This window comes from Capra hircus, chromosome 2, assembly GCF_001704415.2.
Source record: "Capra hircus breed San Clemente chromosome 2, ASM170441v1, whole genome shotgun sequence".
NCBI classification, from domain to species: Eukaryota; Metazoa; Chordata; class Mammalia; order Artiodactyla; family Bovidae; genus Capra; species Capra hircus.
In genome coordinates this window covers 79,848,222-79,874,480 of record NC_030809.1, presented here as the reverse complement: position 1 = coordinate 79,874,480, position 26,259 = coordinate 79,848,222, and the positions used below count along the sequence as shown (strand labels likewise).

Below are 26,259 nucleotides of genomic sequence, written 5' to 3'. Positions count from 1 at the left end.
TTCTCCTGCCTTCAGTCTTTCCCAGCATCAGGGTCTTTTCCAGTAAGTCAGTTTTTTTGCATCATGTGGCCAAAGTATTGGAGTTTCAGCGTCAACATCATTCCTTCCAATGAATATTCAGGACTGATTTCCTTTAGGATTGAACTTTGATCTCCTTGCAGTCCAAGAGATTCTCTCAGGAGTCTTCTTCAACACCACAGTTTAAAAGTATCAATTCTTCAGTGCTCAGTTTTCTTTACAGTACAACTCTCACATCCATGCATGACTACTGGAAAAATCATAGCTTTGACTAGACAAATGTGTTGGCAAGATAATGTCTCTGCTTTTTAATATGCTGTCTAGGTTGGTCATAAATTTTCTTCCAAGGAGTAAGTGTCTTTTAATTTCATGGCTGCAGTCACCATCTGCAGTGATTTTGAGCCCAAGAAAATAGTTTGTCACTCTTTCCATTGCTTCTCCATCTATTTGCCATGAAGTGATGGGACCAAATGCCATGATCTTAGTTTTCTGAATGTTGAGTTTTAAGCCAACTTTTTCACTCTCCTCTCACTTTCATCAAGAGGCTCCTCTGTTCCTCTTCACTTTCTGCCATAAGGGTGGTGTCATCTGCATATCTGAGGTTATTGAAATTTTTCCTGGCAATCTTCATTCCAGCTTGAGCTTCATCCAGCCTGGCATCTCTCATGATGTAGTCTACATAAAATTAAATAAGCAGGGTGACCATAGATAGTCTTGATGTACTAATTTCCCAATTTGGAACCAGTCTTTTTTTCCATGTCCCATTCTAACTGTTGCTTCTTGACCTGCATACAGATGTTTCAGGAGGCAGGTAAGGTGGTCTGGTATTCCCAGCTCTCTAAAAAATTCTCATTTTGTTGTGATCCACACAATAAAAGGCTTTGGCATAGGCAATAAAACAGAAGTAGATGTTTTGGGACCTGGCTTCTTACTTCTTGAAGGTGCCTTTGGAAGTACCCATGTTTTTGAATTTGATGAAGTCCAACTCATCAATATTTCTTTTGTCATTTGTGCATTTGGTATCATGTCTGAGAAGGTTTTGCCTAACCCACATTTATGCAGAGGTACTCTTCTATTTTAATCTAAGAATTCTATAGTTTACTTTCTCTGTTTAGATGTAAGATAAAACATTTTGAATTGGTGTGAGGACATTACTTTTCTGCATGTGGATATATAATCATTGTAAACCATTTGTTGATAATATTTTTTTTACTCATTGAATTTATCTGGTATCTTTTTCAAAATCAGTTAAGCAGAAATTAAGGTTTTATTTCTGGGTTATTGATTCTATTTCGTTGATTTAAATGCCTGCACTGTCTTGATTATTGTAACTTAATAGCAAATTTTAAATTCAGAAATTTGACTCCTCTAACTTTAACATCCTGGAATGTGAAGTCAAGTGGGCCTTGGAAACCATCACCACTAACAAAGGTAGTGGAGGTGATGGAATTCCAGTTGAGCTGTTTCAAATCTTGAAAAATGATGCTGTGAAAGTGCTACACTCAATATGCCAGCAAATTCGGAAAACTCAGCAGTGGCCACAGGACTGGAAAAGATCAGTTTGCATTCCAATCCCAAAGAAAGTTAATGCCAAAGAATGCTCAAACTACCGCACAATTGTACTCATCTCACATGCTAGTAAATAATGCTCAAAATTCTCCAAGCCAGGCTTCAGCAATACGTGAACCGTGAAATTCCTGATGTTCAAGCTGGTTTTAGAGAAAGCAGAGGAACCAGAGATCAAATTGCAAACATCCGCTGGATCATGGAAAAAGCAAGAGAGTTCCAGAAAAACATCTATTTCTGCTTTATTGACTATGCCAAAGCCTTTGACTGTGTGGATCACAATAAACTGTGGAAAATTCTGAAAGAGATGGGAATACCAGACCACCTGACCTGCCTCTTGAGAAATCTGTATGCAGGTCAGGAAGCAGCAGTTAGAACTGGACATGGAAAAACAGACTGGTTCCAAATAGGGAAAGGAGTACATCAAGGCTGTATATTGTCACCCTGCTTATTTAACTTATATGCAGAGTACATCATGAGAAACGCTGGACTGGAAGAAACACAAGCTGGAATCAAGATTGCCAGGAGAAATATCAATAACCTCAGATATGCAGATGACACCACCCTTATGGCAGAAAGTGAAGAGGAACTAAAAAGCCTCTTGATGAAAATGAAAGAGGAGAGTGAAAAAGTTCGCTTAAAGCTCAACATTCAGAAAACTAAGATCATGGCATCTGGTCCCATCACTTCATTGGAAGTAGATGGGGAAACAGTGGAAACAGTGTCAGACTTTATTTTCTTGGGCTCCAAAATCACTGCAGATGGTGATTGCAGCCATGGAATTAAAAGACGCTTACTCCTTGGAAGAAAAGTTATGACCAACCTAGATAGCATATTCAAAAGCAGAGACATTACTTTGCCGACTAAGGTCCGTTTAGTCAAGACTATTGTTTTCCCTGTGGTCGTGTATGGATGTGAGAGTTGGACTATGAAGAGGGCTGAGTGCCGAAGAATTAATGCTTTTGAACTGTGGTGTTGGAGAAGACTCTTGAGAGTCCCTTGGACTGCAGGGAGATCCAACCAGTCCATTCTGAAGGAGATCAGCCCTGGGATTTGTTTGGAAGGAATGATGCTAAAGCTGAAACTCCTGTACTTTGGCCACCTCATGCAAAGAGTCGACTCATTGGAAAAGACTGATGCTGGGAGGGATTGGGGGCAGGAGGAGAAGGGGACATCAGAGGATGAGATGGCTGGATGGCATCACTGCCTCGATAGGCGTGAGTCTGAGTGAACTCCGGGAGTTGGTGATGGACAGGGAGGCTTGGTGTGCTGCGATTCATGGGTCGCAAAGAGTCGGACACGACTGAGTGACTGAACTGAACTGAACTTTGCTTTTCTTTTTCAAGATTCCTTTGGCTATTTTAGGCCCCTTCGATTTTCACATGCACATTAGGATCAGTTTGTTGATTTCTGGGAAAGAGCCACCTGGGATTTTAATAGGAATTAACACTGAGTCTGTAGATCTATTTGGACACTATTGCCGTCTTATCAATATTAATTCTTCCAATCGTTAACATGAGTTGCTTTTCCATTTTTTTATTTTAATTTCTTTCAATGATGTTTTGTAGTTTTTCATGTACAAGTTTTAAGATTATAAACTTTTGCTAAAATTATTTCTAAGTTAATCTTCCTGTCATAATTTCTATTATTTTAAATGCTATCATAAATGAAATTGCCTTCTGAATTTTAGTTTTTGATTATTTTATTGCTACTATATAGAAAATGCAACTGATAATTTAGTTGGCACCCTGCAACCTGGTTGAATATTTTTTAATAATTCTAATAGTTTTTAGTGAATTTCTCAAGGTTTTGCATATGTAAGAATATATCATCTGAAAATTGAGATGGCTTTACTTGTTTTCCAATCTGGATGATTTCCCTCTCTTTCTTTAAAACTTAAATAATTTTCCTAATTACCCTGAGTGAATTTTCAATACAATGCTGAATAGAGGGGCAAGAATAGACCATCTTGTCTTCCTTCTAGTATTAGAGAAAAAACTTTCATTTTATTCATGGCTAAGAAAGGTATAGCCTTGTTGTATTCTGTTTTGTTTTTTGGTTTGTTTTTTCAATAGATTGATTTTTTATCAGCTTGAGGAAATATACCTAGCCTGTTGAATATTTTAATGATGAAACTGTTATAGATTTTTTCAAATAAACCTATAACTCAGCCAAATCAAATAAATGACTCATTATAATAAGGGAAACAATACATCTGAAGAGCTGTATGTTGTCTCACTCCTGTCCCAAAAGACAAACAAAGGTAGTTATAGGAGGATTTTTAGGAATGTATAGAGTTTATGCAAAATTTAAGTAATGCTTTGTTAGGCTTAAAGTAAAACACATATGCACTCTGTTTAGAGTTCAATATCAGATCTGATTTATGAACTGGACCCAGAATCCTATTTCTCTGGAAACTACATAGTTAAGACAGACGTGAAATGTTGTGTATAGAAGCTTTTTATCTGAAGCTCTGTACCTAGGTTGGAAATCAAGCCTGCTTTTCTGTATCTGTAGATGCTCCAGACAAGATGAGAAGTTTCATACTACTAAAGTCATTTCCACCAACAAACTTTCTGCTATTCTTTGGCTTTAGAAAATAAGTCAGTGAAAAAGAGAATGTTATTCTTTCAACAAGTGAGGCCTTTACAGTACGGCCTAGGGATACATATCTTTCCTCTTAGTTTGTGACAGGATTTATCTGTGATCGTTTTTCCAGCCAGATGATTAGCAATGTTTTGTCCACGTGGCTCCCTCTTGAGAGATACATCACTGCCTTTTCCATTTAGACTCTTATCCTGTCTTCACAATACAGTACAGGAGAGAGGAACACTCTTCTCCTCTTTAATGGTGATGAGATGGAGATGTATTCTCTATGAAGTCCTTGACCAGCTGCCAAAATAGCACTATAATCGTTATTTTCTTAATTATGGCTATTCTATATCGTTGAGTCTCAACTCTGGATTTTACATCCTTAAAGTAACTCTGTATTGATTTATTCTGTTCAATATTTCAGGAATGGTTGATTGAATAGGTAGACATTTTGCTTTAGGTTTCAAACTACATAATTATCTGCCAATGACTGATGCAAAGTACTATTTTACCAATTCAACATATTCACGAACTTTAGCTTCATACACACATACACATACAACACATACATGTATCACATGATACCCACATTGTATTCATTTAAGTTAAGTTCAGCCATCAGTCATGTACGACGTTTGAAACCCCATGAGTCCCTGGGGCAGCATGCCAGGTTTCCCTGTCCATCACCAACTCCCGGACCTTACTCAAACTCATGTCCATTGAGTCAGTGATACCATCCAACCATCTCAACCTCTGTTGTCCTCTTCTCCTCCTGCCTTCAATCTTTCCCAGCATCAGGGTCTTTTCCAATGAGTCAGTTATTTGCCTCAGGTGACCAAAGGATTTGAGTTTCAGCTTCAGCATCAGTCCTTCCAATGAATATTCAGGACTGATTACCTTTAGGATGTAATGGTTGGATCTCCTTCCTGTCCAAGATACTCCCAAGAGTCTTCTCTAACACCACAGTTAAAATCATCAATTCTTCTGTGCTCAGTTTTCTTTATAGTCCTACTCTCACATCGATGCATGACTACTGGAAAAATCATAGCTTTGACTAGATGGTCCCTTGTTGGCAAAGTAATGTCTCTGCTTTTGAATATTCTGTCTAGTTTGGTCATAACTTTTGTTCCAAGGAGCAAGCGTCTTTTAATTTCATGGCTGCAGTCACCATCTCCAGTAGTTTTGGAGCCCCCAAAAATTAAGTCTGACACTGTTTCCACTGTTTCCCCATCCGTTTGCCATGAAATGATGGGACCAGACGCCATGATCTTGGTTTTCTGAATGTTGAGCTTTAAGCCAACTTTTTCACTCTCCTCTTTCATTTTCATCAAGAGGCTCTTTAGTTCCTCTTCACTTTCTGCCATAAGGGTGGTGTCATCTGCATATCTGAGGTTATTGATATTTCTCCCAGCAATCTTGATTCCGGCTTGTGCTTCTTCCAGTCCAGCATTTCTCATGATGTACTCTGCATAGAAGTTAAATAAGCAGGGTGACAATATACAACCTTGATGTACTCCTTTCCTTATTTGGAACCAGTCTGTTATTCCATGTCCAGTTCTAACTGTTGCTTCCTGACCTGCATACGATTTCTCAGGAGGCAGGTCAGGTGGTCTGATATTCCCATATTTTTAAGAATTTTCAACAATTTGTTATGATCCACACAGTCAAAGGCTTTGGCATAGTCAATAAAGCAGAAGTAGATGCTTTTCTCGAACTCTCTTGCTTTTTCGATGATTCAACAGATGTTGGCAATTTGATCTCTGGTTCCTCTGCCTTTTCTAAATCTAGCTTGAATATCTGGAAGTTCACAGTTCACATATTGCTGAAGCCTGGCTTGGAGTATTTTGAGCATTACTTTACTAGCATGTGAGATGAGTGCAATTGTGTCATAGTTTGAGCATTTTTTGGCATAGCCTTTCTTTGTGACTATAATGAAACCTGATCTTTTCCAGTCCTGTGGCCACTGAGGATTTCTCCAAGTTTACTGGCATGTTAAGTACAGCACTTTCACAGTATCATCTTTTAGGATTTGAAATAGCTCAGCTGGAATTCCATCACCTCCATTAGCTTTGTTCATAGCGATGCTTCTTAAGGCCCACTTGACTACACATTCCAGGATGTCTGGCTCTAGGTGAGCGATCACAAGATCATAATTATCTGGATTGTGAAGATCTTTTTTTGTATAGTTCTTCTGTGTATTCTTGCCACCTCTTCTGAATATCTTCCGCTTCTGTTAGGTCCATACCATTTCTGTCTTTTACTGTGCCCATCTTTGCATGAAGTTTTCCCTTGGTGTGTAATTTGCTTGAAGAGATCTGTAGTTTTCCCTATTCTATTGTTTTCCCCTTTTTCTTTACATTGATCACAGAGGAAGGCTTTTTTGTCTCTCCTTGCTATTCTTTGAAACTCTGCATTCAGATGTGTATATCTTTCCTTTTTCTCCTTTGCCTTTTGCTTCTCTTCTTTTCACAGCTATTTGTAAGGCCTCCTTAGAGAACCATTTTGCCTTTTCAATTTCTTTTTTTGGGGATGGTCTCGATCACTACCTTCATACAATGTCACGAACCTCCTTCCATAGTTCTTTAGGCACTCTGTCTATCAGATCTAATCACTTGAATCTATTTGTCACTTCCACCGTATAATCGTAAAGGATTTTATTTAGGTCATACCTGACTGGTCTGGTGGTCTTTCCAATAGACGTTAACATCTTTTATGTTATCTCAAGTAAAATATTTTCATGATTTTCAATTTATTATTCTCATGGATAATATACATATACATGTGTAAAAATACATATACACATGCACACACAGATGCACATCCACGCACGCACACACACACACACACACACACACACATAGGGCTTTACCACTGAGTGGTAAAGAATTAGCTTGCAATGTAGGAGACTTGCAGGCGATGTGGGTTTGATCCCTGGGTTGAGAAGATCCCCTGAGGAAAGAAATGGTGAGCTACTCCAGTATCCTTGGCTAGAAATCCCCATGGACAGAGAAACTAGACAGGCTACAGTCCATGGGGTTACAAAGAGTCAGATATGACTGAGGAACAAACAACAACAATACATTTTCAGATGTTTTCCCTTATAGCTTATTATAAAATAGTGAATATAGTTCCTTGTGCTAATTGATATATAGTTGCATGTGGTTTATGTCTTTATTTGACTACTTACTAATGACAAATATAATTTTTGTAGGGAGCTAAATATTTTTCTAAGTAATATATTTTAAAATGTAGCACCAGATATGATTAAGTGTACTGTCAGGTTGTCATATATTGCAAACAATAAAACAAAAGATATTGTACCTGGACAGTGAGATATATTACACACTCTAGTAACCCTGGAACTATAACAGCCATAGAAAAAAACATCTGCTTCATCTCAATGGTAATGCCAAGTGGTTTCCTCCTAATTGGGCAAGAAAAAAGTGCCATGAAGAAGATCCGTCTAAGTCATTAGAAGGGAAAGATAGAGAATGAGGATGGATTAATGATTCTGATTTACTTGGATTTTTTTTTCAAACTATGCCATTTCTCATTCTGTTTGCAGGTGATAGAGTGGAATGTTGCTTGTAATATTAATAGAGTTAGCATCATTTCTGAAGTGATATGAAAGTACTAAAAATGCACTGTAATAGATGAATTATTAATTAATAATCAAAGTACTGTTAAACATTATCAGCCTCCCACCTATTCATCTCAAATAGGAATACATATCATTCATATAAGCAAAGCTTAACAGATGTTATTATGATTGTGTTTTACAATTTTTCTTTCATCATCTCTGACCTGGGTTTCCATACTAATCATCCACATTAATTTCTTATAAGTGGTTTTGTTGACTGTGTGATAGGTTACTCATGGTAAATTACTGCTGATACAATTCACCCAGAGTCAGACAAGTTGAAACTAATGAATCATTTGTTTGGTTCCAGCTTGAGGTACACTGAGGATAAGCGATAGCTGCTATAAATCCATCTCTAAATAGTGCTGCTGACAGATACAGGCTTATGGAAGCACACCCATCTGTGATAAAAATCTTGCTTCAATACTTTTAGTTCTGTGAACATAGGTTTCTGTTTTCTTCTTAGGGGAAAAATAACAATAAAACTAACATCACAGGGCAGATTTACACATAAAGGGATATATGCAAAACAATTACACAATTCCTAACTGGAAGACAGTGCCCATAAGTGGCAGATATTAATTCTATTATTAGTGGATTTTCTGTTTCATGTAGGAAAAGAATCAAAGAACAAAATTTTAATGGCATTATGAAATCTAGTTCGAAAGGCTTTAATATTGTTTTTCTCTCCCTCTAAATCCTTTTGACCATCAAAGTAAACATTTACCAATCTTAAAACTAAAAGCAACTCTTTTCATCCATCTATTTTCAGAAAAGCTGAATAATTCTTTTCAGATTCCTTAAGAGAAAAGCTATAAAAAGACTCTGCCTGTTATAATGCTAATTTCTTAGCATGACTACCAAAGTTAAAAATATATATATTCTCTCTTAAATATGCTAAGAATACTAACTCTGAGAAAAACAATAATGAAAAACTTAATAATTTGGTTATACTTAAAGGTATTTTCAGAGAAGGCAGTGGCAACCCACTCCAGTACTCTTGCCTGGAAAATCCCATGGGCAGAGGAGCCTGGTAGGCTGCAGTTCTTGGGGTCGCGAAAAGTCGGACATGACTGAGCGACTTCACTTTCACTTTTAATTGTCAAGCGTTGGAGAAGGAAATGGCAACCCACTCCAGTGTTCTTGCCTGGAGAATCCCAGGGACGGGGGAGCCTGGTGGGCTGCCATCTGTGGGGTCACACAGAGTTGGCCACGACTGAAGCAACTTAGCAGCAGCAGCAGCAGCAGCAGCAGCAGCAGCAAAGATATATTCAAACACTTCTATGAAAAGTAAAACAACCACCCTACATTATCCTGTGATCAGGAAAACAATTTTAAAAAATAATTACTCTTGCTTCTCATATTGTCACATTTAAGTATTAGACTATGTGTACTATCATGTATCTTTTTCTGCCTATATGAAAGGATGCTTTAGCTGGCAATTAATTTTATTTTCTTTGGTTTTTACATCACATTAGCTGAATAGGATGAAAAAAATATATTGTATTAACTTACTAAAACCTTCTCTACCACTGCTTGATAATCACAAGTATAGAGTTGGATTCTGGTTTTTTGATACTTGATTGTAGTTTTTGATGTTGTTTTTCCTTGATGTCTCCAGATATAGTATCAAGAGAAAACTCATTATTATTGCATGTAAATAGTATCTCTGACATATGATTTTCAAAAGCATCATTAAATTGTTGCAAAAAATTGATTATTAAGATATGAAAATAAAAGAGAGCCACCAGTTTCCTAAATAAAAGACAATTACTTAATTAAGGGTTTTTTTTTTTTTTGAAAAGGCTATTCAATCTTTAACATCATGTTTTTGTATAAACTTCTCCATGAGCAGTTCATAACTTAGATTTACTGTGTGTAATCAGCTGTCATTGTAGGCATCATAATTATTATATTTTTATATTGGAGCATTTGTGAAGAAATGACTGATAAGATAACACAGATATAGTTTATATTTTGCTTCCCAGGTGGTACGAGTGCTAAAGAACCTGCCTGACATTGCAGGGGACATAAGAGAAGTAGATTCAATCCCCGGGTCAGGAAGATCCCCCGGAGGAAGGCACAGAAACCATCTCCAGTATTCTTGCCTGGAGAATCCTATAGACAGAGGAGCCTGGTGGGCTACAGTCCATGGGTTCACAAAGAGTCAGACACGACTGAAGCCACTTAGCACACACACACACACACACACACACACACAAGCATAGTGTATATTATAAATACTTTTTTCTGTTCAGAAGCCAAATTTTTGCAGATAAAAGTGTAAATTTATTCTTTTCTTTTCTCCCATCAGATGTGGGTTCTGTTGAGGGCCTTGCCTATCACCGAGCCTGGGACACCCTGTACTGGACCAGCTCAACTACCTCATCCATCACCAGGCACACAGTGGACCAGACTCGGCCAGGAGCATTTGACAGGGAAGCAGTCATTGCCATGTCAGAAGATGACCATCCTCATGTGTTAGCCCTAGATGAATGCCAAAAGTAAGAAATTTCTATTTCTTCAATATAAGTCAAAACCTCATAATTAGCTTTAAAAATAAATGTTCCCTCTGAAGTTTTTTTTCACAATTCATAAAATTATTGTTTATGAGAGCATTTGAAATGTGAATGATTGAAACCTGGACTCTTTAAAGGCCAGGCATCATTTCCATGAGAGGTTCAGGAAAAGCAAAATTAAAGGATGAAAGGGAAAATAGAGACAATACTGTGATGGGATAAGTATGTGAAAAAGACATTAATGCATCACTGATTGAAACGATAAATTTGAAAAAGAAAAAAGACTATTAAAACCCATTAACACCTAAAAGGTGTTTCTATAATTATATTAAGTAACTTTAACAACTGGAGATCACTCCAATTGAAATCAGAGGAAATAAAAATAGACCTTAGTGCGCAGCTTTATTTTCAACGTTAGATACCTGACAACAGTCAAGTGGGCCATCATTGCACAATGATACATTGTGCAAGCATTTATAATACTTATGAAGAATTCATAGCAAGAAAAATTGCTCAGGCTATAATATAAAATGTATAAAAAATAAAATAAGAAAAAAATCATGTTTTGGACAATGCTATTAAGAAAGAATTATATGAAAACTGAAGAACAAAGTTAGGTTAAGTAGACTACAAATATTTCTATAGAGTTGTACTCTTTTACAATATGATAGGAATATTTGCTAACTACTAGAAAAACTTTTTATTCTTAAATGAAACAAAGGCACAGACATCAATCTGGTTTCACTGAGCAGAAATAGAAAACATTTCAGGTATGTTGAATAAAAATGAAAGGATAAAAAACAATGACTGATAAACACAGGCCTTGATCACCTAAGAGATGAAAAGACTATATGAATTACTATCTTATAGAACTAGAGATAAGAATTGACTTACTTAGTTAAACATACTTAACTTGAAAATTAAAACTCTAAAGGTTGAGACATGCAGGTGAAGACGAGGTTGCCTGCTTACATAGGTTTGGTTACTTAGCTTAGATGGATACAGGCCTTCAGATGTGTAGGCAGAGCTGGTTCTGCTTATACCACCGCCATATCACTATACAGTTGGCTGCTGAGATAGCTACATTGATCCTAAGAGTCCACCAGAAGACTCTTAGGACAATAATAATTACCCAAAAGTTTATCAAAGGAATCTATAAGATAATTTTCAAACAAACATGAGGGAGATCGCTGACGACATTATATATGATTAACTTTAAGTGCTAAATACTTTGCCCTATAATTACTTCTAAAAGAGGCTAAAATTATACTTTCCTCCTGCATTAAAGTGAAAATTATAATTAAACACACCAAAATATTTTAATTGGAAAATTATATGTAATTAATGTTTAAAGTATAAAAATATTTATCATTAAGCATGTTAATGACATCTATGAATCACTTTTATATGTCTGTTGATTAACAGAAATCTTAAAATCAAATAAATTTCTAGATGAAGGACTACTTGTATTCAAAGCTTGACTCAATAACTATAGTGCTCAAGATCTCCGGCCTCTTTTTTCTCATCTTTGAAGTGAAAGGTGAAATTAAAGGAGTAATAATTCCTTGGAAAATCTATCATTTTAAAGCTCACAATCTATAAAATTATTGAAAATAAATTGTTTGTGTGTTTAATATCTCATATTATTTGCATAACTTTAAAACTTTTTTTTTTTTTTAGAAGTCATAGGATACGGTTAAAAGTATTCCATGATTTAAGAAAGTGGAACGTCATTTTTTTTTTTACAAATTTACTGATTCATAGCACAAACTATTTTCACATTTAAGACTCACATGACTGAGCAAATGAACAACAACAACAGCAACAATACTTTAATGTTCCATAGAATAGATTAAAATGCTTTGAAGTATTTTATTAAAGAGCATAGATGTCCCAGTTTTCCTTAATTTGTGGCAGTTATTTTTTAGATTAGATAGAAAGAAGCAGTTCATTCAGTTCAGTTGCTCAGTTGTGTCCAACGATTTGCGACCCCCTGGACTGTAGCACGTCAGGCCTACCTGTCCATCACCAACTCCCGAAATTTACTCAAACATGCCCATTGAGTCGGTGATGCCATCCAACCATTTCATACTCTGTCGTCCCCTTCCCCTCCTGCCTTCAATCTTTCCCACCATCAGAGTCTTTTCCAATGAGTCAGTTCTTCACATCAGATGACCAAAGTATTGGAGTTTCAGCTTCAGCACCAGTCCTTCCCATGAATATTCAGGACTGATTTCCTTTAGGATAGAATAGTTGGATCTCCTTGCAGTCCAAGGGACTCTCAAGAGTCTTCTCCAACAACACACTTCAAAAGCATCAATTCTTAGGCACTCAGCTTTCTTTATAGTCCAACTTTCACAATCCATACATGACTACTGGAAAAACCATAGCCTTGACTAGATGGACCTTTGTTGGCAAAGTAATGTCTCTGCTTTTGAACATGCTATCTAGGTTGATCATAGCTTTTCTTCCAAGAAGTAATGGTCTTCTAATTTCATGGCTGCAGTCACCATCTGCAGTGATTTTAGAGCCCCCTAAAATAAAGTCTGTCACTGTTTCCACTTTTCCCCCACTGATTTGACATGAAGTGATGGGACAAGATGCCATGATCTTAGTTTTATGAACTAATGAATCAGTGAACTAAAATGGACTGGAATGGTGAATTTAACTCAGATGATCATTACATGTACTGCTGTGGGCAAGAATTGCTTAGAAGAAATGGAGTAGCCATCATAGTCAACAAAAACATCTGAAATGCAGTACTTGGATACAATCTCAAAAATGACAGAACAATCTTTGTTTCCAAGGTAAACCATTCAATATCACAGTAATCCAAGTCTATGACCCAACCACTAATGCTGAAGAAGCTGAAGTTGAATGGTTCTATGAAGACCTACAAGACCTTCTAGAACTAACAGCCGAAAAGATGTCCTATTTATTATAGGGGACTGGAATGCAAAAGTAGAAAGTCAAGTATTACCTGGAGTAACAGGCAAATTTGGGCTTGGGGTAAAAAATGAAGCAGGGCAAAGGCTAATAGAGTTTTGCCAAGAAAATACACTGGTCATAGCAAACACCCTCTTCCAACAACACAATACAAGACTCTACACATGACCATCACCAGGTGGTCAACACCAAAATCAGATTGATTATATTCGTTGCAGCAGAGATGCAGAAGCTATATACAGTCAGCAAAAACAAGACCAGGAGCTGACTGTGGCTCAAATCATAATCACTTTATTGCCAATTCAGACTTAAATTGAAGAAAGTAGTGAAAAGCACTAGACCATTCAGGTATGACCTAAATCAAATCCCTTACCATTATACAGTGGAAGTGACAAATAGATTCAAGGGATTAGATCTGATAGACAGAGTGCCTGAAGAACTGTAGATGGAGGTCCCTGACATTGTACAGGAGGCAGGGATCAAGACCATCCCAAGAAGAAGAAATGCAAAAAGGCAAAATGCTTGTCTGAGGAGGCCTTACAAATAGGTGTGAAAAGGGAAGTGAAAATAAAGAGAGAAAAAGCAAAATATGCCCATTTGAATGCAGAGTTCCAAAGAATAGCAAGGAGAGATTAAAAAAAAAAAGGCTTCCTCAGTGATCAATGTAAAGAAATAGAGGAAAACAATAGAATGGGAAAGACTAGAGATCTCTCCAAGAAAATTAGAAATACCAAGGGAACATTTCATGCAAAGATGGGCACAGTAAAGGACAGAGATCATATGGACCTAAGAGAAGCAGAAGGTATTAAGAAAAGCGTGCAAAAATATACAGAAGAACTATACAAAAAAAGATATTCCTGACCAAGATAATCGCAATGATGTGATCACTCACCTAGAGCCGGACATGCTGGAATGTTAAGTCAGGTGGACCTTAGGAAAAATCACTACGAACAAAGCTAGTGGAGGTGATGGAATTCCAGTTGAGCTATTTCAAAACCTAAAAGATGATGCTGTGAAAGTGCTGCACTCACTATGCCAGCAAATTTGGAGAACTCAGCAGTGGCCACAGGCCTAGAAAAGGTCAGCTTTTATTCCAATCCCAAAGAACGGAAATGCCAAAAAATGTTCAAATTATTGCACAATTGTACTCATCTCACATGCTTGTAAAGTCATGCTCAAAATTCTCCATGCCAGGCTTCAACAATATGTGAACCATGAATTTCCAGATGTTCAAGCTGGATTTAGAAAAGGCGGAGGAACCAGAGATCAAATTGCCAACATCATTTGAATCATCGAAAAAGCAACAGAGTTCCAGAAAAGCATCTACTTCTGCTTTATTGACTATACAAAAGCCTTTGACTGTGAGGACCATAACAAACTGTGGAAAATTCTTAAAGAGATGGGAATACCAGACCACCTGGCCTGTCTCCTGAGACATCTGTATGCAGGTCACGAAGCAACAGTTAGAACTGGACATGGAAAAACAGACTGGTTCCAAATAGGAAAAGGAGTACATCAAGGCTGTATACTGTCACCCTGCTTATTTAACTTATATGCAGAGTACATCACGAGAAACACTGGGCTGGAGAAAGCACAAGCTGGTATCAAGATTGCCAGGAGAAATATCAATAACCTCAGATATGCAGATGACACCACCCTTATGGCAGAAAGTGAAGAGGAACTAAAGAGCCTCTTGATGAAAGTGAAAGAGGAGCGTGAGAAAGTTGGCTTAAAACTCAACATTCAGAAAACAAAGAAGAAAAGTTTTTCTTTTTGTAAAGTTGTATATTGTCTAATAATAAGTTTTGGCATAATACTCAAAAACTACATGTTGAATAATTAATTTGACTATTACCTTGTCTTTACATGACTATAAATAGGGATGATATATGCTATCTTGTTATAAATATGAAATATTTTCAAATAGCTTTTCTTTGTAAATATTTATTAAACATGCTTTCTAAAAATGTAAAGTGGCCTGCCTCTAAGTCTCTCTCTTTCCCATCTTCCTTTCTCCCTTCCTCATTTTCTTTCTGGCTTCTCCCCGACCCTCCCTTCTTCCCTCCCTCCCTTCCTTCTTTCCTCTCTTTCCTTCTCTCCCTGATGCCTTCCATTCTCAACTGCTTCCTTCAGTCCAAAAACTGATCTTCAAATAAACTCTTAGGGATAGTCTTAAAGGGGGAGAAAGAAGATCTGGTTAAATAAAAATAGGCCTTGGAGACTAGCACCCTACAGCCTCTCTGCTCTTTTGGTAACCTTTAAGTGCTAACAGAATCCTTGGCCTTCCTCAGAGAATAGTTTGACAAATATTGATTTAAAATATTCTGTTAAGACTGTAAGTAACAGATCTTACTTTTAAGGACTGAGAGTAACCCCTGTAATTCTGCTGCTGCTGCTGCTAAGTCACTTCAGTCATGTCCAACTCTGTGCAACCCCATCGTAACAGCATTATAATATACAGAAAAAATCACACTGACAGAGGAGGGGGGAAAAAGACATTAAAGAAATATAGGAGTTTAGTAATTGTGTTTTTCTAAAACATGTACAGAGAGGAATGCAAAATTAAAAAAAAAAAAAAGAAAGAAAAACCTAGGGCTACCCTGGTGGCTCAGTGGTAAAGAATCTACCTGCCAATGCAGGAGACACAGGTGCAGTGCCTGGTCTGGGATTTCTGCTAAGCAACCAAGCCTGTGTGCCACAACTACTGAGCCTGTGCTTTAGAGCCTGAGCCACAACTATTGAGCCCATGTGCTGAACCACGGAGGCCCAGGCGCTCTAAAGTCAGTGCCCATAACCAGACAAGCCACCAAAGTACGAAGCCCATGCAATACAACTAGAGAGAAGCCCCCCACTCACCACAACTAGAGAAAAAGGCTGTGCAGCAATGAAGACCCAGCCCAGCCAATAAATACATATTTTAAATAAAGAAAATCTAGAAAGAGATAGATATTTTTATTTTTACCAACTGAAGAAAAGAAATATTGCTAGGTTAAGAACGATATCCAAAATTACAACACAAGATTTCCTGAAACATGATAATAATAAATCAGAGTATATTTGCAGTTCATAGGAAATTTAAGCTAACTATTTTTCTTTGATTCAAATAAATCTTTACTGTGTATCCAACTGATTCAATTTAATTAAATTGCTCTTTGAGAGACAAATATTTTTCAGAAATAGTTTCTAAGTTATTTAAGAAACTGGAAAAATATGCAAATATACATATCTCTCCTTATTATAAGACTTCCTCAAGGGTCAGAAACTATGAGACAATTTTTCTTTATTTTAAATAGTTTGACATTGCCATGTTTTTTCTAATATTGTTAACTATTTATAAAAAAATTAACCTATTATCACAATTTTCATTTTAATTAGTTTAATGTTTTGGACCAACTGGAATGAACAGCATCCAAGTATCATGAGATCAACTCTTACTGGGAAAAATGCTCAAGTGGTGGTCAGTACAGACATACTCACTCCAAATGGACTCACCATTGATCACCGTGCAGAGAAGCTGTATTTCTCAGATGGCAGCCTAGGAAAAATTGAAAGATGTGAATATGATGGATCCCAGAGACATGTAAGTTAACTGAGAATTTCCTGATTATAGATTTGAAAAATGATACATCTGAAATATATATGCTTTATACTTGTTAAAGTATGCATGTTAAGAGGTTTTCAAATGGCTAATTATTCAAACCAACCAAACTGGATAATCTGTTCAATGAAAAGTGAAACTGTTGATGATATTTGAAAATTTTAAGTGCATTCACTACCACAGAGACAGTCCAACTAGTAAAATTTCTTCTGGGGAAATAATAACTGATTTTCTTATAGTTATTAATTGAACTGTTATTGTTAGAGTGATTTGTATAAACTTCATTGTCATTTATAATTTTTAAATTATGAAATGAAATCGGTTAGTTGTCCTAGGATAAAAGAACATTACAAAATAATGAAATTATCCTTTGTATTTGAGCCCTCAAACCAACCTCAGAAGCTTTGAAGAGAGAAGAATGGAATTCTGTTCAGTCAGGCTCATTCTCAGTCACTTTTTTCTGAAATCCATGTAAATATTAATGGGAGAGTCTTCATGCTGCCACTGGAGAACATTTGCAGAAGATATTTAGAGCATGTAGGATGGTAAAAGTTCAGCACCATTACCTTATATTATGAAGACAGTAGCCCTTGGCAACTGAAAAAATGAGTTCAGAAGGGTAAGATCTGGGTGATTGTACCTGGAGGAATCCTGGGTGCTGTACCACAGCACCCCTGCACCATGCACCAATTCATGCTTGAATGACAAAATGATCCTGAGGCTCTTCGCTTTTCCTTGAAGGGCCAGGTAGTAAATATTTGGAGCTTCATGGAGCATATTGCCTCTTATCACAACTACAGTGTCTTATAGTGAATATGTAAACAGATAGCTGGAACAGTATTTCAATAAAACTTTATTTATAAAAACAGGCAACCAAACAACAGGCCATATTTGCTAACACCTAATCTGTACCATTAAGTATGCTGTTTAATTCAATTGAAAATATATCTGTACATATATATCTATATATTATATAATACATATAGATCTATACCATATACATATATATTAAATATATATGCATCAATTATATAGACAAATATAGATATTTGTCTGAGGACAACTAACTAAATTTATGTATATGTACATATAATGACTTCTCTGGTGGCTCAGATGGTAAAGCGTCTGCCTACAATGTGGGAGAGCCGGGGTTCGACCCCTGGGTCGGGAAGATCCCCTGGAGAAGGAAATGGCAGCCCACTCCAGTATTCTTACCTGGAAAATCCCACGGACAGAGGATCCTTGTAGGCTACAGTTCATGTGGTCGGAGAGTCGGACAGGACTAACCGACTTCACTTCACTTCACTTCACTTCACACATAACATACATATATAGCCTATGAGTATATAAATAGATGTGTGTGTATGTGCATGTATAGGTGTGTAAGTCTCTTGAAGGAAGAAGTGCATTGATTTAAGTTCTAGTATTGGGACTTCGTTAGAGTAGCAGAGATATAGGACAGTTGAATGCTTAAGGAACACTGAAATTATCAGCTAAAACCTGATGAGTTCAGTCTGTGCTAAAGGCAGTCAGTTCAGTTCAGTCACTCGGTCGTGTCCAACTTTTTGCGACCCCATGAACTGCAGCATGCCAGGCTTCCTTCACCAACTCCTGCAGTTTGCTCAAACTCATGTCCGTAGTGTTGGTGATGCCAAAAGGCAATAATTCTGAACAAAAAATCAAAGAATTCTATGCTTAAATCCTTGGTCTGCCTTTTCCAACTAAAGGTTGCATGTCCTTAGGCATATTTACTTAGTCTTTATAAATTTTATTTTTTCTGATATGTAAATTTTATTCCTAATTCTCAGGGTTATTATGAGAATATGATATAAAACTTTGTCTTAGAATACACCAAAGAAATTCTAAATGAACTTACTGGGTTAATGCTTTTGAAAAGATAGGTGAATTATTATCCTGAATATGGTATAATTTTCTATTATTGCCCAATACAGAAAATAATTCTATAACACCTCATCATAACTTTTAGTCTCCTTTCACTTATTTTTTATATATCCGGTCTTTTCCCCTCCACACTCTCTTATTATGTATGGCAATTATAGCTACTCTAGCTGGTCCAGCAATCAAATAGTTCTAATCTAATTCAAAGAGTTTTTTGGCCGTTAAAAAATATGCGTATGCATAGTTATGATTCCAACTTTCCATTTCTCATCTCTGTCCAAACCAGAATAGTTTCTGGCTGGCTGTAGTAAAAAATAATGTACTATATATTTATTTGTATTATATAAGTTGCTAAGAAAAGAAGAAAAAGAAAGTGAACTCACTTAGTCATGTCCGACTCTCTGCAACAGCATGGATTGTAGCCCACCAGGCTCCTTCATCCAGTGGATTCTCAAGGCAAGAATACTGGAGTGGGTTGCCATTGAAGTTGCTAAGAGAGTATATTTTAAAGCTTTTACCAACAACAACAAAAATTTTAACTATGTGAGGTGATAGATATATTAACTAACTTTATTATAGTAACCATTTGACAGTGTATACATAAATCATTATGTTCTATACTTTAAACTTTTATAATGTTATATATAAATTATATTTCAGTAAATCTTGACAACAAGATTTCTGTCCATAAAGATGAAAACATTCAGAAGAGACCATTAAAGGATATGGGTTTATTCCTCCACAAGGCATTGATCCATTTTGTCTCAAACCTAGAATTACATAATCCTTTTCCTTTACCTCTTCAAGAAATAATATTAACCATGAAAATTTCTGGTTGGGCCTGAAAATTGGGGGAAAACACTATTTCAAAGTTTATTACCTTCTTACATGCATCTAGCTATTTTGCTGGTTATCCAGATTCTATCCAGAGTTCATCATGGTTACCTTGAGTTTACCACTAATCCATCACTAACATATATTCTTTGTGATATCCACTGTTTCCTATATTTTAATCATGATTTTACAACTAGAATTTGTTATTTGTTCCTGAATTGCATTTCTAAATTGACCTAAATCTCTGAATACTTACTACACTTTTGCCTATCTTTGTGACCACTCAGCTGTTTATGTAATTTATTACAAATATAACCATAGAATTTTGAGACTGAGAGTATAACTAAGGATCTGGGTCATCTCCTACTGTCTTTAGAAAAGTATAAATATGTAACCTGCTTTATGTTTCAAGATGTTAAAAAGGGATATTTCCTAAGGAAGAAAAAAATTATAACTTATTCTGAAATAAAATTCTTCACATATGCTATAATATTTTAGAAGTCCCAGAAGCTTTAAAAATTCTGCTTTCATCTGATAACTGTTGAACCAGTAGACGAGTTTGTCTAATACCCTATACATTCACTCCTCAGTTTTATATTATTAATTATGTGTACAGAAGTATGAACAATATCAATTATTGATTTGATTTGTGCCTCTCCATTTGAGTTGAAGTCTTAGAAATCAAAGAGTGTTTTTTGGTAGCAGATTTCTTTTTAAATCCTCACAGAAGCTAAGAGTTCCTTATTTGAAAAATGTGCATGTGACTAGTTCACTCATTCTGATCTTGTTCAGTTCATCTCTCCATGCCAGGCACTTTTGTGCATGTTTGTGTGTTTTTCCTACTATGTCTGTTCTTCGTTCCTATATCACTACCCTCAGGCAACAATACTATTGTAATATATCTATATATAATTCAATTATATATAATATATAATATTATATATATATATATTCACTGATGGGTCAGTGATAAAGAATCTGCCAGGAAACCTGGGTTCAATCCCTGAGTCAGGAGGATCCTTTGGAGAAGGAAATGGCAACCCACTCCAGTATTCTTGCCTGAAAAATGCCATGGACAGAAAAATGCCATGGGCTACAGTCCATGGGATTTCAGAAGCAGTCAGACATGTGTTAGTGATTCAACAATAACAATATACATACACTATATATATTTTAAATGGATCAGATAATTCACATAATGGGGCTTCCCAGGTGGCGGCTGGTGGTAAAGGATCCATCTACCAAGTAGGAGGCATAAGAGACTCGGGTCCCATCAATCCCTGTGTCAGGAAGTTCCCCTGGAGGAGGACATGACAACTCACTCCAATATTGCTGCCATGGGCAGAGGAGCCTGGTGGGCTACAGTCCATCAGGTTGCACAGAGTTGGATACAACTGAAGTATCTTAGCATGCATGCATACAACCAACATAATGGATTTTGTTTTTACATTTTGGAATGCATTATAGAAGGCATTGCAAAAATGTGTGATAATGTAAAATCATAGAGTTAAAAATGTGATGTTTAGGAAGTAGAAAATATAGGAGGTAAAAATTGTCTATGAAAGACTATGCCAAGAAACGTAAGAAGAAATATTTAAACATTGTTCAGTTTATGAAGCCAAATTGTGCTGAGACAATGTAATATAAAGAAGTGACCAGAGAAACAATCATTTCATAAAGAAACATTTCCTCCCATAGTTGTGTACTTTTTAGCTCTGAATGACACAGAAGTGAGTGGAGAGCAGTTTCCGAAACAGAGATCAAATATCCCCAGGGGAGTTGACAGAGTGGAATAAGCCTGCACATTACAACTTGAAATATTTGAGAGTACATCTTTTTTAATGAAAAGGAAGCAAGCTATCTATTAAGTTAATTGATAAAGTTTGGAAAGATGATTGTATATCTGGGCGTTTTGAGTCTACACACTCAGTACAGTGCCATTGCTGTCCCACAATATATTTAAAGAGCATGTCATCTCTTGAATCAACTGTGGTCATGCACTCTAAGCTATGGTTTAAACATAGTCTGATAGGCTTAATTCCTGCATTACATCTTAAAACCTTTAAATGCTCTTCTACATTCTTTAGAATGGAACACTCTGTGTAGCTTTACTCTTATCAAGGATTTTTTTTTTTTTTTTTTTTTTTTTTTTTTTAGTATGGTGTGCCATGGGCTTAAGTGTTTGTAGTGAAGTCACTCAATTCTCTCTGACTCTTTGAAACCCTTGGATTGTGTAGCCTACCAGGCTCCTCCATTCATGAGATTTTCCAGGCAAGAAAACTGGAGTGGGTTGCATTTCCTTCTCCAGGGCACTTTCCCGACCCAGGGATCGAACCCAGGTCTCCCCCATTGCAGGAAGATTCCTTACCTTCTGAGCCACCAGAGAATCCAATCCAAGAGTTTGTAGGTATTCGAAAAAATACTTATAAGCTATTTACAGTCACTTAATTTATTATGAACAGTATGAAAACGCAAAATGATAGGATACTTCCCTGGGGAACTCCCTGGGTCGGTAGGTGCCCAATATGCTACTGGAGATCAGTGGAGAAATAACTCCAGAAAGAATGAAGGGATGGAGCCAAAGCAAAAACAACACCCAGTTGTGGATGGGACTGGTGATAGAAGCAAGATCGGATGCTGTAAAGAGCAATATTGCATAGGAACCTGGAATGTCAGGTCCATGAATCAAGGCAAATTGGAAGTGGTCAAACAGGAGATGGCAAGGGTGAACATCGACATTCTAGGAATCAGTGAACTAAAATGAACTGGAATGGGTGAATTTAACTCAGATGACCATTATATCTACTACTGTGGGCAGGAATCCCTCAGAAGAAATGGAGTAGCCATCATGGTCAACAAAAGAGTCTGAAATGCAGTACTTGGATGCAATCTCAAAAATGACAGATTGATCTCTGTTCATTTCCAAGGCAAACCATTCAATATCATGGTAATCCAAGCCTATGCCCCAATCAGTAAAGCTGAAGAAGCTGAAGTTGAACGGTTTTATGAAGACCTACGAGACCTTTTAGAACTAACACCAAAAAAGATGTCCTTTTCATTATAGGGGACTGGAATGCAAAAGTAGGAAGTCAAGAAACACCTGGAGTAACAGGCAAATTTGAGCTTGGAGTATGGAATAAAGCAGGGCAGAGTCTAATAGAGTTTTGCCAAAAGAACACACTAGTCATAGCAAACACCCTTTTACAACAACTCAAGAGAAGACTCTACACATGAACATCACCAGATGGTCAACACCAAAATCAGATTGAGTATATTCTTTGCAACCAAAAATGGAGAAGCTCTATACAGGCAGCAAAAACAAGACCAGGAGCTGACTATAGCTCAGATCATGAACTCCTTATTGCCAAATTTAGACTTAAATTGAAGAAAATGGGGAAAACCCCTAGACAATTCAGGTATGACCTAAATAAAATCCCTTATGACTATACAGTGGAAGTGAGAAATAGAGTTAAGGGCCTAGATCTGATAGAGTGCCTGATGAACTATGGACTGAGGTTTGTGACATTGTACAGGAAACAGGGATCAAGATCATCCTCAAGAAAAAGAATGCAAAAAAAGCAATATGGCTGTCTGAGAAGCCCTTACAAATAGCTATGAAAAGAAGAGAAGCGAAAAGCAAAGGAGAAAAGGAAAGATATAAGCAACTGAATGCAGAGTTCCAAAGAATAGTAAGGAGAGATAAGAAAGCCTTCCTCAGCGATCAATGTAAAGAAATAGAGGAAAACAACAGAATGGGAAAGACTAGTGATCTCTTCAAGAAAATTAGAGATTCCAAGGGAATATTTCATGCACAGATGAGCTTGATAAAGGACAGAAATGGTATGGACCTCACAGAAGCAGAAGGTATTAAGAAGAGGAGGCAAGAATACAGAGAAGAACTGTACAAAAGAGAGCTTCACAACCCAGATAATCGTGATGGTGTGATCAGTCACCTAGAGCCAGACATCCTGGAATGGGAAGTCAAGTGGGCCTTAAGACGCATCACTAGGAACAAAGCTAATAAAGGTGATAGAATTCCAGTTGAGCTATTTCAAATCCTGGAAGATGATACTGTGAAAGTTCTGTACTCAATATGCCAGCAGATTTGGAAAACTCAGCAGTTGCCACAGAACTGGAAAAGGTCAGTTTTTGTTCCAATACCAAAGAAAGGCAATGCCAAAGAATGCTCAAACTACCACACAATTGCACTCATCTCACATGCTAGTAAAGTAATGCTCAAAATTCTCCAAGCCAGGCTTCAGCAGTATGTGAACCGTGAACTTCCTGATGTTCAAGCTGGTTTTAGAAAAGGCACAGGAACCAGAGATCAAATTGCCAACATCAGTTGGATCATTGAAAAAGCAAGAGAGTTCCAGAAAAACATCTATTTCTGCTTTATTGACTATGCCAAAGCCTTTGTGTGGATCACAATACACTGTGGAAAATTATTCAAAAGATGAATAATTATTCAAAAGTTGACCTGCCTCTTGAGAAACCTATATGCAGGCCAGGAAGCAACAGTTAGAACTGGACATGGAAAAACAGACTGGTTGAAAATAGGAAAAGGAGTATGTCAAGGTTGTATATTGTCACCCTGCTTATTTAACTTATATGTAGAGTACATCATGAGAAACACTGGACTGGAGGAAGCACAAGCTGGAATCAAGAATGCCAGGATAAATATCAATAACCTCAGATATGCAGATGACACCACCCTTATGGCAGAAAGTGAAGAGGAACTAAAAAGCCTCTTGATGAAAGTGAAAGAGGAGAGTGAAAAAGTTGACTTAAAGCTCAACATTCAGAAAACTAAGATCATGGCATCTAGTCTAATCACTTCATGGCAAATAGATGGGGAAACAGTGGAAACAGTGTCAGAATTTATTTTGGAGGGGGCTCCAAAATCACTGCAGATGGTGATTGCAGCCATGAAATTAAAAGACGCTTACTCTTTGGAAGGAAAGTTATGACCAACAAAGATAGTGTATTGAAAAGCAGAGACATTATTTTGCCAACAAAGGTCCGTGTAGTCAAGGCTATAGTTTTTCCAGTGGTTATGTATGAATGTGAAAGTTGGACTGTGAAGAAAGCTGAGCACCGAAGAATTGATGCCTTTGAACTGTGCTGTTGGAGAAGACTCTTGACAGTCCCTTCGACTGCAAGGAGATCCAACCAGTCCATTCTAAAGGAGATCAGTCCTGGGTGTTCATTGGAAGGGGTGATGTTGAAGCTGAAACTCCAATACTTTGGCCACCTCATGAGAAGAGTTGACTCACTGGAAAAGACTCTGATGCTTGGAGGGATTGTGGGCAGGAGGAGAAGGGGACGACAGAGAATGAGATGGCTGGATGGCATCACCGACTTGATGGACATGAGTTTGAGTGAAATCCAGGAGTTGGTGATGAATGGGAGTGCTGCGATTCATGGGGTCACAAAGACTCGGGCACGACTGAGCGACTGAACTGAACTGAACTGAACTGAATTTATTATAGGAATATATAGATCTCATTACTAATCAGTAGATTAAGGAAAGAGAACCTTTCAAACATCAAAAGAGAAATTGGAAAAACTATGTTTTTAAAAATACATTTTACTTTTTCTTTATATTTATGTGATTATATTTAGCTAAACAAATTCATTTAGCTATACAAATTCAAAATCGTTATATTTCAATTTCCTCTTTTATTTTGGAGTGAAGTCTAAGAAAATACAAGTACACACAGTTTAAATGTGACCTATACTGATAAAAATATAATAATTGGCTATTTTCTTTGAATTTTAAAAGCATGTTAACATGTATGGTGGTCCTACCTGCAAATTTTATTGAGGGGAGCATTCTCTATTTAGCAATACACAATTGAATACTGTTGTTATTAGGGGGAAAAATATCATAAAATCATTCTATTTCATTTTTATTTCTATTCTATATCTGCTGCTCCAGTAGATAAAACAATAACTAATGTTGACAGGGGCTAAGACAGCTTGATTATAACCTTTCTCCCTGGTGCTACCCCGTAAGTGTTAATCATATCTTGGAAGGCAGCTGTACCTGAATGACATAAACCCTTCCAGAAGAGATGTTGTTTATGTTCCTAGAAATTGCAATTGCTGATGTTTCTTACTTTTTGACATTCTTTTAGAAAGTTTGTCTAGAGTTTTTGTTTGTTTGTTTATTCAGAGTATATTCCCGGGCAGAAATACTAAGTCCTAAGACCTATCCTTAGAATGAGAAGAACGCAGGATAATCTATCTTCTAGATAAACACACTCTGATAACAAACTTTTTTGACTGGAAAGGAAAAGGAGTTTTTCCTCTGACACAGGGAAAGCAGGTGTTTGTTTGATTTTTTAGAATTAGTCAATTAAAAGTCAGATCAAGCACAATAATATTTTATGTCCTGTTTTTATGGCACCAAATTCTTTATTTTTCCTTATAGAATCAGTTATTTCATACCATAAATGAATCAATAAATAAATATATCTATGTATTATCTATCTAATGAATCTGTTATCTATCTATATCTTCTACCAAGTCTATAAATGCCTATCCTATCCACTTGTGATAATATAGTTTTATGCTGAACTGTGAAACTTAAGCAGTAGGTTTTGATGCCCAGAAAAGTGAGTTTTCTGACAACATGCTAAGTT

At 36.7% G+C, this 26,259-nt stretch overlaps 1 protein-coding gene across 1 annotated transcript in view; it reads left to right on the top strand.

Annotated features, from left to right (window-relative positions):
• LRP1B (LDL receptor related protein 1B) overlaps positions 1-26,259 on the top strand; it is a 2,198,408-nt gene that overhangs the window by 1,769,300 nt on the left and 402,849 nt on the right. Inside the window, 2 exon segments of the mRNA XM_018062463.1 lie at positions 10,131-10,320; positions 16,657-16,861. Coding sequence (XP_017917952.1) covers positions 10,131-10,320; positions 16,657-16,861 — 395 coding nt within the window.